This window comes from Melozone crissalis, unplaced genomic scaffold, assembly GCF_028551555.1.
Source record: "Melozone crissalis strain CALT ecotype California unplaced genomic scaffold, PUWL_Pcris_2 ptg000006l_1, whole genome shotgun sequence".
In the NCBI taxonomy this organism is placed as follows: domain Eukaryota; kingdom Metazoa; phylum Chordata; class Aves; order Passeriformes; family Passerellidae; genus Melozone; species Melozone crissalis.
The window spans coordinates 14,955,365-14,968,963 of NW_026535784.1; the positions used below are offsets into that span (position 1 = coordinate 14,955,365).

At 36.6% G+C, this 13,599-nt stretch overlaps 1 protein-coding gene across 2 annotated transcripts in view; it reads left to right on the forward strand.

Annotated features, from left to right (window-relative positions):
* HTT (huntingtin) overlaps positions 1-13,599 on the forward strand; it is a 78,082-nt gene that overhangs the window by 47,075 nt on the left and 17,408 nt on the right. For both annotated transcript variants that reach the window (XM_054296058.1, XM_054296059.1), the window contains 9 exons: positions 563-705; positions 3,584-3,791; positions 5,292-5,433; positions 6,678-6,857; positions 8,293-8,469; positions 9,320-9,396; positions 10,628-10,766; positions 12,286-12,408; positions 13,260-13,473. In XM_054296058.1, coding sequence (XP_054152033.1) covers positions 563-705; positions 3,584-3,791; positions 5,292-5,433; positions 6,678-6,857; positions 8,293-8,469; positions 9,320-9,396; positions 10,628-10,766; positions 12,286-12,408; positions 13,260-13,473 — 1,403 coding nt within the window. The remainder of the gene's footprint in view (positions 1-562; positions 706-3,583; positions 3,792-5,291; positions 5,434-6,677; positions 6,858-8,292; positions 8,470-9,319; positions 9,397-10,627; positions 10,767-12,285; positions 12,409-13,259; positions 13,474-13,599) is intronic.

Here is a 13,599-nt window from a genome sequence, read left to right on the forward strand (position 1 = left end):
ATGTGAGTAATGGAGTCATGGTCATGGCTAGGAGCAAGTATGGCTTTCCTCAAATGCCCTCTTTTGGTGCTTCTTTTGACACCACATGTTGTTCCAGCTGGAGGTTTGATAAAGAACCTGTGTAGTAGAATGTGGATCGGTGAGGTGAGGTGAACAGGTGAATTACTGTGCCTTGCTGAATTACCCCTGTTCAGCTGAGCTGTGGTCCCTGTCACAGATTGGTTTTAGTTTGATTTAACTCAATCACTTTAAGCAAATCACTATAAAGACACCACTGCATTCTGAATATTTGCTTTGTAAGTGAATTGGGCCAATGCTACTGTGACTGTAGCTGATGAGAGATAATCTGGATTTAATATGTAATTATTGACATGCTTGTGATCATATAGCATGCTATTTGTTTTAGGTTAACCTGTTCTGTAGCATTTCATTTAGTATGTTATTTAGGATGGGTGGACAAGAGCTTTGTATTTTATTTTTCAATCCCAAGTTTCATTGGCTAACCTCATCTTTTTCTGAAAGATTGATAATTTTCCTATTGATTGTATGTGTTTCTTTCAAGATTCTTACTACAACTGGTTGGCATTCTACTGGAAGATATTGTCACCAAGCAATTAAAAGTGGACATGAATGAGCAGCAGCACACTTTCTACTGCCAGGAGCTGGGAACACTGCTTATGTGCTTAATACACATCTTCAAATCAGGTAATACTTGAAATGTTGCCCAGGTCATAGCATGCAGTGGTTTTTAAGTTCCAAGACAACTCATAAATGCATTGAACTACTGAGAAGGAATATGTAAGTGCTGAAGATGTTACATTTTACTTCATGTAGAGAACTTGCCAAACATGGTGCTTATGCACACAGGGCACATTTTGCACATTTCTTCTGTCTTTGTGGAACAAAATGTAAGTAGTGATTCTCCGTCTCTCCTTGTAACTGTCTAAAATTTTTCAGTCCAGAAAACACAAAGCAGTCCAAATTTGTAGTTGTAATTCTCATGTTTTATCTTAGTTTAGAGGTTGGTTGGTAAATCTGGCTTAAAATACTGAGTCACTGACCATTAACTCAGGCTCATGACAAGGGAGATTCCTGATTTTTGCCATATTTAATAAAAATATATAAAACAAACAAGCAAAAAAACCAAAAACCAACAAACCAAACAAAAAGCTAACCAACCAAAACCAAAAAAACACCCCAGAAAACCAGGAAAGGTGGCACTTTTCTAGCTAGCCAGTCTTGAGTTCCTTTCTTCAGGTTTGGAAATTTTCCCTTAGATTTCTTCTGCTGGATACCCAATGCCTTCCCCTTTGGTAATTCCTTAGTCCCTAGCTCGATTCCTTAGTCTTATTTTCTGAATAGTGGAACTAGTGTGACTTTCTTGTTTCTTTATTCTTTCTTTGCTATGACTGCCCCTTTTGCCTTCTGATTTTCAGCTTGCAGCTGAAATGCAGCCTTGGTTTACTCTTAGTTGTCTGCAATTTAAAAGGTCTTGGTACAAGTCCCTGGTTCTTCATAGGCTTCCTTGGCGACATGGGACAAGGAACTCTGTGTTCTGTTGCCTTGGATTGTAAAATGGGAGTCTTCAAAACTGAGGTTCTTGGTGCAAAGGCTCCAGGAGTGTGTGTGAAGAAACACAAAATTAATCTTTGTTTTAGGTGTGCTTTAGGGCCCAGAACTCTGGACAGAGTGACAGTTCTCTTCCCATGTGTCTGTTACAGTAATAATTTTATTATGTTTTTATACTATTTTATTATATAAAATTATGTAATTATAATAGTGTATATTTTCATTATATATTAATCTATGTTTAGGAAAAATGTTTGAATCAAATATTTTACAAATAACTTACACCAGGGTGTTTTGGCATAAAGTGATTAAATGGTGTCAAGCCAGGAGCAATGAGGTCTGAAAGTGAAGCTGGTGATTGAAATTGGGGCAGTGGGTTCTTCCACAGTGGGAGCTGGGGATAATTGAAAGGAAGGTTCAGCTAGTTCTGCTGCTGTGACTGGCTGCCAGGCTGCTCTGGGAGTCTTGCCAGGAATTATGTAGAAATTTTCATGCAAAATTAAAATTAAATATTAAAATACTCATGCAGAACACTGGGATATGTGGATTAGATGATCTCTAGAAATTAATTTAATGTAAAACTACCAATAACTTAAGGTATATTACTACCACTAGTACCAGTATGGTGTAATAGGGTAAAAGAAAAGTTGTTCAGACATCTGGGCTGTATTTTCATGTCATAACATATTTATTTAGGTTGAGGATTAACTAACTGCCTGAATTTGTAATGCTTTTCTTTTGTTCAGTTAGAACCTCCACAATTATTTTCTCTTTAAGTTACATTCTCCTAACTATGGGTGTAGCTTACAGCAATTTGTGTGTGAAACATTAGCTGTATTCTGTAATTTCTAACCACCGTTCTACTTGGATGTTTTTTCTTCTCACCCATTGCAGTTTTTTTTCAAAATGTGAGCATTGCTGACTCCTGTTTCCAACTGTAGGAAGCTACTAGATAATAAATGAACATTCTCAATCTGTTCCTCTGAAGTTAGAAATAAAAGGCATGAACAAAGTAAAAGGATGAGCATGCAATGTTTTTTATGACTGTAGGAAGTCACTAGATGGTGTAGTTTCTGCAAATGCAGGGAGCTGGAATGGGGTTAGCACTGCTTTGCTAATAAGTGGAACCAGTGATTTGAGACTCAGCTATTTTTCCCATTCTTTGCTATTTACATTGTGTGTTTGTCACTCCTGGGGGCAGCTTAAATTGGTCCACATGGCTGTGGAATTTACAGCTTCATTCTTCTGTGTGTCTGGCAAAGAAAGCAACTAACACTGCAGATTTCCTTCATTATTCTCATTAGCTCTTGGTTCCTAACTGACTCTGAAGATTTTTTTTCCCCCCCTGATCTTATCTTCTCATAGAAACTCAAAAGTCCTATACCTTAGGACTACCTTATACCTTTTTAGACAACTTTCCTTGTTTTCCCACCATTTTCTAATTTCTTTTTTCCCAACTTTTGTTTTGGCATACAAACACAGAACCAGCCATTCAAAAAGCAAAATTCTGCTTTTTTGCTGAGTGTTCCATTTTCAGGGTAATGGCAGAAATACCTTATTTTTGCACTTTAGAAATTGGATAATTGGATGAAAGAGAATAAATTTAGTTTTAGCTAAGTATGTTTGGAAAGCCATTCTTTGAAGGAGGATACTCATAGGTGTTCTTCCTTAACATGCAGGTAGTAGTTACCTCATGGTTCTTAAGTAGAGCATCTGTGTTTTAATTTACAAACAAACTAACCCTGGTCCACAGGTGACAGTTTTAAGTTTAATGAAGGTTTTCATGTATCAGGTAAATGAGAATTGCCATGAAACCTATGTAAACATATTATTGAGTCTGACACTGGTAATTACTGCTTTACACACTGCCTTTTGGCAAACTTCATCACTTACCTTAAATTTGTAAAACTGCTTAGAATTTGCCTTTCTTGCAGAAATTCTACCCTGAATAATTTTAAAACTTCAGAATTCAGACTACAGCTTTGTTACTCTAACATGGTTTTATTCTTTTCAGGGATGTTTAGAAGAATCACAGCTGCAGCCACCAGACTTTTTACAGGAGATGGATCTGATGGTAGTTTCTACACACTTGAAAGTCTGAGTGACCTTGTTCAGTCCATGATTCCCACTCATCCTTCTTTAGTTCTCCTCTGGTGTCACATTTTGCTTCTTGTCAATTATACCAACTACAACTGGTGGTCAGAAGTGCATCAAACCCCAAAGTAAGTTTTGGTTTTGTTCTCTAGTAGTGTGTTTCATATAATTATATTTTCTAAAATGATATTAAAACAATCAAGCTGCTTTCTGCCAAGCCTGTCAGCCCACTGAATGGTGCTGCTTGGATTATGAAATGTAGTTCTGCATTTACTTCATGTGTGTACATATTGTCTGTTCTGGTATTGGTGTGACTTCCAAACTAAGGAAATGTGTCCTGCACTCAGTTGCTCCTCAGAAGAGCTGCCAGGTAATCTCTCCACTTCTACAGCAAGAAAACTTCATCTTTGTGCTACTTTTTATTGAAACTATGGAAATAACTATAGCAAAATACTCAGTGTTTCATGGAGTATATATTTCACTTTCTAGGCAATAACCAGCCAGTGGAATTGATGGACACTGTTGTGTTTGTGATAATACAATCTGATCATATAACTGTAACTGTAGCTACAGGATTATCTGTTCTCAGTGGGTCTCTTGCTAAATGCTGTCAAAACATGGTATTAGTACCCTGCTGGTTCATTAGCATTGAGAACGGTAACAACCTCACTTAACACTGGTTGTGTGAATTTTGGAGATTGGTTCTAAAATGGGTATTCTCTTTGTCTGAGGTTAGTTTATCCCACCAGTCAGGCGTTGGAATGATTTGTCCTCAGTGGATAAGGAAGGGACCTTTTGTGAGGATGGGTGTTTCTCTGTGCTAATTGTAGAGGGAGGTGAACAAGTGACTTGAGGGACATTTCTGGTGCTTGTGCAGTGAGTGTTGGGCAGTCTCATCTTGCTCTACAACTGAAGTGCATAAAAACTGTCACAAATGTGAGATTCTTGCTTCAGTTCAACCTTATGTATTGAAAATATATTATTCTGATTTGTGGAAACATAGAATTACCAGGATTATGAGCAAAACAGGGCAACTTCTCAGGCATTGGGAAAAGCTGTCTGGGGAAGGGTGGAATTACCATCCCTGGAAGTGTTGAAAAGGTGTGTGCATGTGGCACTTCAGTATATGGCTTGGTGGTGAGCCATGATGTGGTGCTAGGTTAAAGGTAGGATTTGATGATCTTACAGGCAACTTTGATGATTCTATGAGCTAAAATAGTAGTACATTTTTTTTTTTATTTACCAGTATCATCTCTTTTCTGGGTTGGGCATCACTTTTAATCTGACACTAGAATAAGTGCTCAAGAACACTGGTTTGGTTTGAGAAGAAAATACAGTGTTAGGTTCTATTATCCTACCAGAGTTGCAACAGCCCGTGTTTTTCTTTTAAATAGTTCATTTGGTTCTTTAGATTGTCTGAAAAAGTAATAAGCAATGCTGCAATTGTTAAAAAAATAAAAATATGATGGAAAACAAAGTGTCTGCTTCAAGGACGTGTAACATTTGAATGAAGTTTACAGGGAAAGATATGTCATGTAAGGGCATAGGTAGGATACTCCAAGCACTTTCTTCATGTTTCACTAGCCATACCAAGAAAATAATAACACCATATAATGTACTTTTTGCAGGAGACACAGCCTTTCTACTACAAAATTGCTGAGCCCTCATATATCTGGAGACAGTGATGAATCTGACCTGGAATCCAAGCGTGGCATGTGCAATCGTGAGATAGTGAGAAGAGGAGCACTCATTCTCTTCTGTGACTATGTTGTAAGTTTTGAATTATGACTTTTATAACTATAGTTTTGAGTTATTTTAGGATGCTGACAGTCATTTATTACTGATATGTGTTAACTGAAGAGTGAAGTATGTTAAGTGAAAAATGAAGATCTGTGAAACTAGTTATTTCATTTTCAGATGGTGCTTCTGTAAGCTTAGATGTGACCTCATTTGGCATTGTTTTCTGTTCTGAGCTGAGAGTTCTCTTGGCTTCTCTTCTCTTGCTGGTGGGCAATAGAATTACCTTCTGGGTATCACATCCCTTACTTGGGAGGTGCTTGAGGCACACTAAGTAGTTCAGACTTCCCAACATCAGTAGCAGTGCAGTGTCAGAGAGACAACAAATTTCCATCTCTACACCGTAAGAAAAGAGGTTTTACATTAACATTTTAACTTCCATTTTGGTTCTCCAGTAAAGCAAAAATTTCTGTGGCTTTGGACTTTTGCTGCCTCAGTATGAGAGTTTTAGTTCACTGGGAACTTCTGAAGTGAATTTTCAGTAGTAGGAGGTATTGCACTTGGCTTTGCACCTCAGATCAGTTTTGAGGTAAGGAAACTGCATTCCTTCCAGGTTCAACTGAATAGAAAGCTTTGTTTAGGAATCACTTCAAGTACTAATGGACAGTCACTAGGGTCAGATTAGAGGTCATCCAATGTAAAATCCTCCAAAACTTCTTTACTGAGGTACTGTACAAGCTTTCAGCATCGCCTGGATAACTCTACAGATATTTTTGTGTTGTATTCCACTGCTTGTTGATATACACAAGCCTTTAGAGGTTTGACATTAATTATTGATAGATGTCTTTGGATTTACTTTCCAGAAATTCTTCATTTTGTGTTAAAGGCCAGTAGTGACAAGAAATTTTTAAGAAGCCTAAATGAAAATCACATTTTGCAAGACAGTTGTGTGTATGTTTAATTCAAACCCATTTCATTGAAAGCAGCATCTTTGAATCAGCCTTCTCAATTTACTTATTTCTAACCTGTTTTTTAGTGTTTTTAGAAAAATAAGCTGCATATTCATGGTAAATAGCTTAATTTGCAACAAGAGCAAAACATATGGAAAATTTATCATGTAAAAATAATGATGGTGGTAATGAGATACCATCTTAATACCACTCTATTTCAAAGTAGCTACCAGAATTATATATGAGAAACTTTATGTTGTGTCATGTTTAGTAATTAAAATCTTAATTTTAATTTCTGCAATCAAATTTTAATTTTTTCCCCTTCAGTGTCAAAACCTACATGATTCGGAACACCTGACCTGGCTTATTGTGAATCATGTTCAAGACTTGATTCATCTGTCCCATGAGCCTCCAGTGCAAGATTTTATCAGTGCTGTTCACAGGAATTCAGCAGCCAGTGGTCTCTTCATCCAGGCCATTCAGTCACGCTGTGAGAATCTTGCAGCTGTAAGTTTAACTTCTTGACTTCTTGTAAAGAATAAAGTCACTTCATGTCAGCATAAGTTTAACTGATAAGTATGCAAAGTTTGACATTTCTGGGTCATTTATCAACTTGTAATTTTATTTTTAAAGTCACTTACTTAAAAATGCAAGCAGCAAACCTTATATTAGCAACTTCAGCATTAGATGTATTCCAGTCCATCAAATCTATGAATTCAGGTGGAGATGGTTAAGCTGCTTTTCTTCCTTAATGGTTATTTTCCCACATAATCAATATCTGATGGGTAAATTAAAGCTGTAACTTTCAACTTTGACTTCAGTACCTTAGTACTGTAAATAGCAAACTAACTATATAGGCAGGAATAGGAAGCAGTTCATCTTCATAGGTCCTAGCAATATGAAAATGGTTTGTGAGCTCATGCCTTCCCCATTGATCTGTTCTGAAAGTTGTAGCCACTTGGTGAGGGAAAATCAGCAAGAAATTCAGGGTATTGTTTGTGTTGATCATTGTAGTTTTCAAATTAAAAGGAGGGGATGATATTTTGTAGGGATATAAGGTTGTATGCATCTCTCTTAATCATGGGAAATTTCATTTGCTGGACTTTCTCTAGAGATAATTGTGATTAATGTGATAATAATCTAGAGATAATTGTGCCACCTGCGCCCTGAGTAGCTTCAGTGCTGTTTCCTATCTTTCCATTGTCTCTGTGCAAATCTTGGGCAGCTTTAAAGTTATGTGATATTAGCCTGGGCTTCACTAGCTGAGAATCAGCAGAATGAATGAAACTGAATATGTTTTAGTGGAAGAGGTAGTCACTATGTGAAATGCTTAGTGATTATCAGGAAAGACAGTAAAATTAAAATAGCTGGTATTAACACACTGCTCTAAACCCAGATTGGTTTCATGAGTCAAACTAGTTTGTCTCTGTGTTTCTCCCTTTAGAATATTAATGCTGAATTGGTGCTTATATTTAAAAAAAAAAGAAATGAAAAAAGTTGTTTGCACGTCCTTTTGATCGTGAGTTGCTGCTGCAGGATCAAAACATATTCTTAACATATGCTCAGAAAACCCCCCAAGGATTGTCTGGATTTCTGTACTGTCACATGTCTTGACTATGCACATGTTCCTGCCTTCTTCCAGAAAGAGATGAATCTTCTCACTCTATTTGAAGCTTTTTGCAATTTCACTTAAATCTGTAACTTCTTTCCCCTAAAAGTTTTGCTCCCTATGTTTTGTTTACTTGTATAAGAGTGAGCTTTTACAGTTACACATCAAAAAACTTATTGTTCATATTAATTAAATGACCCAGTAACTCATTCACACAAAGACGATTATATTGATCAGGTAGTTTTTTCTGAGTGTCTTTCCCTCTAATATCTTTATATTCCAAACTGATTGTAATTTTTTTGTGTGTTTCTCTGTTCCATGCTGAACATGAAGCCCACAACCCTGAAGAAGACCTTGCAGTGCTTGGAGGGAATCCACCTGAGCCAGTCGGGGGCAGTGCTGACGCTGTACGTGGACAAGCTGCTGTGCACGCCCTTCCGCGTGCTGGCGCGCATGGTGGACACCCTGGCCTGCCGCCGCGTGGAGATGCTGCTGGCAGCAACTCTGCAGGTACACAGCAATCCCTGCCTGCCCTGGGAGGCACTTTGGGTGCTACCAGGCTTGTCAAGAGCAATGGTTTAAAGGACATCAAAATATGATTAAGTGATTTCATTTGACAAAGTTTTTTATTTTGTATAGAGATGCATGAATTGTCAGAACGCAGGACATTCCTCTAACTGCCCTGGATGGCTTGAGACCCTGGCAAGGGCCTCAGAGACCTTGGCACAGAGTCAAAAACACCTGTGCCTTCGATTTTAGCCCATGGAAACAATTACCAACTTTGTGTGAAGAGTTACAAGGCACAAGAGTTTGAGTAGAATAATAGTTAATTTATCACAGACCGAAAAAGTAGAATTTTGGGGATTTAGAATGGGGCTTCAAGGGGCAAGGTAGAGGAATCTGGGCATGTCCTGTCCTTCTTCTTCCTGTCCTCCATCTTTTGCTGTGATGGTGACACTTCTAGATTGGTTTAGAGTAGAGATAGACTGTTAGATGATAGGTATTGGAAAATTATTGTAAATAAAGTACACGTAATTCTTAGTATAAAAAGCTAACACCACCCCAAGGGCGGTCAGTGTGCCACAAACTGACCTGCCAGACAGATCTCAGCAGGTCAGAGAAGGAATGTAATAGATAAGAAAAAATAAACAACCTTGAAAACAGAACCGATGAATTTCGACTTCTTCAGTCATGGGGCTGAGAAAGAAGAGACTTTCTAATACCCTGGGAGCCATTTCAAGCACAGAAACCCGAGAATGAATATTTACTTTATTTTTCTTTATTGTTGATCTGGTAAGAGTCTTTTTGGGGTTTTACCTTTATCTGTCCTGTAAAATTCTTGTGATTTTTTTTCATATAGAATAGCATTGCTCAGTTACCAGTTGAAGAACTGGATAGGATTCAGGAGTACCTTCAAAACAGTGGATTAGCAGCAAGGTAAAAAATACCAACAATACCATTAAAATGTCAAACTAAGTAATGTTCTAATACAAATTGTGTTAATTCTGTTTTCCCACATTTTGGCTCTTTTCCTAGAGGTCAGATAGTGGGTTGGTTTTGGGAGTAAACTGGGATTAAAGCCTCTCATAAGATGCTGGTGTGTTCTGGCCCAAGGGGCAGTTGTGCTGGCTGAGTTGAATTTGCAATAAGAACTACTTAAGAACTGAAGCAAGCTCTACAGGGTTGCTTCAGGTTCTCTTTCCTGCATCCCACTCAGTATTTAACTTTTGAGAGACAGCAGCTGCAAATTAATTTCTTGACAAAATGTGTTTTGCTAAATCGAACTTTATTTTCCTCAAACTTGCAAAATATTGTCAGTTCAAGCTAAATGGGCTTGGGGTTTTTTTAGTTTGGTTTTTCTCCTCCCAGAATGCTGTGTTAAAAGTTTTAGCTGTTTAGTCTTCTGGCTGTTTAAACTGCTTGTATAAAAAGGAGCAAATTACTAATTTTTTAAAAAACTTCTTTTTGATGTTGGAAAGATTCTTATTTACTCTTCTTGTCATTGCTGTTTGAGGTTAATATCTGTTGACTGAAATAAGTGGGGGAAAGAACCTAAAATGAGAGACTGCAGTAGATCAATAGTAATGTGCCTACATAGGTAATGTTCAATTTAATAAGAAAAAAAAAGGTAAAAATTACTTTGTACAAGTTCTTGATAGCAGTAGTTGAATTTGAAAAAAAAACGCAAAAAAAACCTGAACAAAAAAAAAAAATTCTGACACTGATATAAAATCCAGAAACTGGAGTTTTTAGTACAGTGAGGGATCATTTTTTTTTAATAGAAGTATAGTTTTAGTGGATTATTGGTTAGCATCTGTTAAAATGTATTTTCTTGTAGTCAAATAATTGGTACACTAACTTTGACTCTTCTTACTCATTAAAAGATGTGCTGGATAAAGAAAGCTGTATTTTAAGCTTAGGTATATCACTAATTTTAACCCTAAATTAAATTTAAATCTTTATTTGTTGATGATGCTGAGTTTATTAATTTTGGCCTCTGATACTTGAAGAAAGTTTGCATCATGTGACTGCATGTATCTAACAAAAAGCTGAAGACCCTGCTGCTTTTCTGTCCTGGGATTGGAATTGAGTCACTGGATGTCTTTCTATTTTTAAATTATTTACAAAGCTGAGGCAGCCCTGTGCTGATGTGTTCTTCTGTTTTCAGACACCAAAGACTCTACTCACTCCTGGATAGATTTCGTCTCATGGTAGCTCCAGACACAACCAGTCCCTCACCTCTGGTCACCTCACACCCACTGGATGGAGAAGATCAACCACCTTTAGAGAATGTAGTTCTAGACAAAGTAAGATTATGTTCAGAAAGAGTCACTAGAACTGCCTTGGTTATAAACAAGCTTTATTCTTTACAAAATATTTAAATGCAGCTTATTTTTACTGTGCAGTTAATGCTCTCAGGATTGTCATATTGTATCTCAAATATAGATCAGTGATTAATTTCATGTGTATTGGCTGACTGTTGAACTTAGGATGGATGATTAGCACAAAAATAGATGTTTGTTATATTGACAGTGCTGTGAAAAATTTACCAAGTTTGGTTTCTTTGTTCAACTTTAATGGAAAGATTTATATACAGTTCAATAGAGACAGATAAATTTTGTTTTCTTGATGTGTTTTACTACAGTTATTAGTTTTATTCATTTGCTGAAAGTTGTTGGCTGTCTCTTGGAAGTTAAACATTGCTTGTTCAGTTTGTCCTTCTCAGCTTTAAATTACCTTCAGAGAACAATCAAGAATACTGAAATGTTTCTGTCTTTCATGAACTTAGACATGTTTATTTCCAAGAGAATTGGAAGGCTAAGAGCAAGTCTTGGGGCCTTTTGCCTTCATTTTTTCTAGTTTGTCCCATGGTACAAATAATTTCTCCTTTTCATCTCTCCATGTTCCATAGTGATACACAGTGATAGGAAACTTGTGTAACTGAGATGGCAAAAATTATTTGATTAGCTGAAAGTTGGGATGAGTCTGAGCAGTCACTGGCTTAGGGGAGATGTTGAGACCTACTTGGACAGCAGGAGAAAATGCTGTGCCCAGAAACCATTTACCCATAGCTTTGTCTTCAAATTACCCCAAAATCTCCTTTGTCTGTCCCTGTAAATTCTAAACAAAAGTAGTTTTTGTGCTTCCCCTACAACTTGTGCATGGTTCACAGAATCATAGAATATCTTACATTGGAAGGGACTCATAAGGATCAATGAGTCCAACTCCCTACTTCTCACAGGGCTACATAAAAATAAATCCAATCACTAATAGCATTGTCCTGATGCTCCTTGAACTCTGACAGCTTTAGTTGTGTTCTAATTAATTAGTGTCAGCAAATTGATTTGATTCTCTAAAAAAAGAATAATTTACATTTATTATTTTTATTTATTATATGTATATATATTTTTTATTTGAAGAGTTTTCTTCCTTCATTATAATATTGTTTTTTCTCTAATTAGTGTTATATTTGTGTGACTATTGAGTGTCCCATGCCTTTTTTCTAGATTGTCTGGTCAGGTTTAGGATCCTAATACAAGTACCTGCACTCAATATTAAGATCAGTTTTTCCTCATTTCCTGTCCAGACCTTATGGAAATAGACAGCTTGTCACTGAACATTCATTGATCCAGTTTAAGATGTTCCATTTCCATTCACCACTTGTTTGTTTTGCCTTGCTTTTTAATTTAAGGGTTTTGATTTTTTTAAATAATGTAGCCTATGAATGTCTTAGACATTCAATGCTAATGAGGAGTTCTCCCTCCATATCCTGTGTTGTTTTTTGGAAACAAGTATGTAATAAATTTCCTTTTTTGATTGTTGAAGGACTGGTATGTGTCCCTAGTGCGGTCACAGTGTTACATCAGGTCTGACTCAGCACTTCTGGAAGGAGCAGAGCTGGTAAATAGGATTCCTCAGCCTGACCTCAACTCCTTCATGACCAGCAAGGTAACTTGGTCAGAGGAAGATGATGAAATTAGTTCAAGTGTTCCTATTGGTAGTATTAATAGATTACATTCTGAAGTGTTTGGATTCTTAAATGTAAACATTTCAAATTTGTATAATGCTGACAATATATACTGATAATACTAATTCACTTAATTTTAGAAACTAAAATAGTAGATATTTGTGTAAAACAATGGATATCTGTCTAGCAATGTTGCTAATAGTAACTTACTAGTAGTACAGGTTGAGTAGGTAGAGTGGAAGCAAAGGTTTATTTATGTATTGCAATCAGAAAAATCCGATTTCACAGTTTTACATAATCTTGATTTACCATACAGTCTCTTCCAAGGCCAGCTGTTTCTGTCACCTCTTCAATATCTGTGCTGGATGACTTGCAGTAAGCTAGTAACAGGCCACAGACAGTTAATCTGGCATAAAGGACAACTTGTATCTAAGGATGTCTTTTGTTCAAATTATCACCATGATATTTGCTGCTGGTATGCAGAAATAATAGTAAAAAAGTTGTTTCTAAAAAGATACTTGATTTGTTTGAAAAATTATTACTTGAAGATTCCTTTACATATGTCATCCTTAAGCTTTATTCACACACTGTCCTGAAAATTTGGAATAAGCATATTGATTTTTCTTTCCAAAATGGTACTGGTTGGAATTGAAATTTGGAGCCAGTGTGGGCTAAACCATATTGTTACACCACAGTAGAACAGAAGTGCTAATAATAAGTTAGTTAATCAATAAACTCTAAATTTACCTCCACATTAGTGTGTTAGAATAATACCACCAGTTACTTAGTTTCACTTTAAAAGCAATTTTTAAAATTTCCTCTTTGATTTCAGGAATTCAACCTAAGCTTGTTAGCACCTTGTTTAAGCCTTGGCATGAATGAGATCTCAAGGGAGCAGAAGAGCAGCCTCTTTGAAACAGCTCGGAGGGTAACTCTGGACCATGTGTCTTCTGCTGTACAAAACCTTCCAGCCAACCACCAGGTTTTCCAGCCACTATTGCCAACTGAGCCATCAGCCTACTGGAAAAAACTAAGCGACATCTTTGGTAATAGAAATAATGATCTTTTAAAGTTTATTCTCTCCTCTGCAAAGATACTTTACAGATGTCTTGTGAATACATGAACTTATTATTTAAAAAAAAAAATTCAAGATACCCGGCATAAAAGTGCTT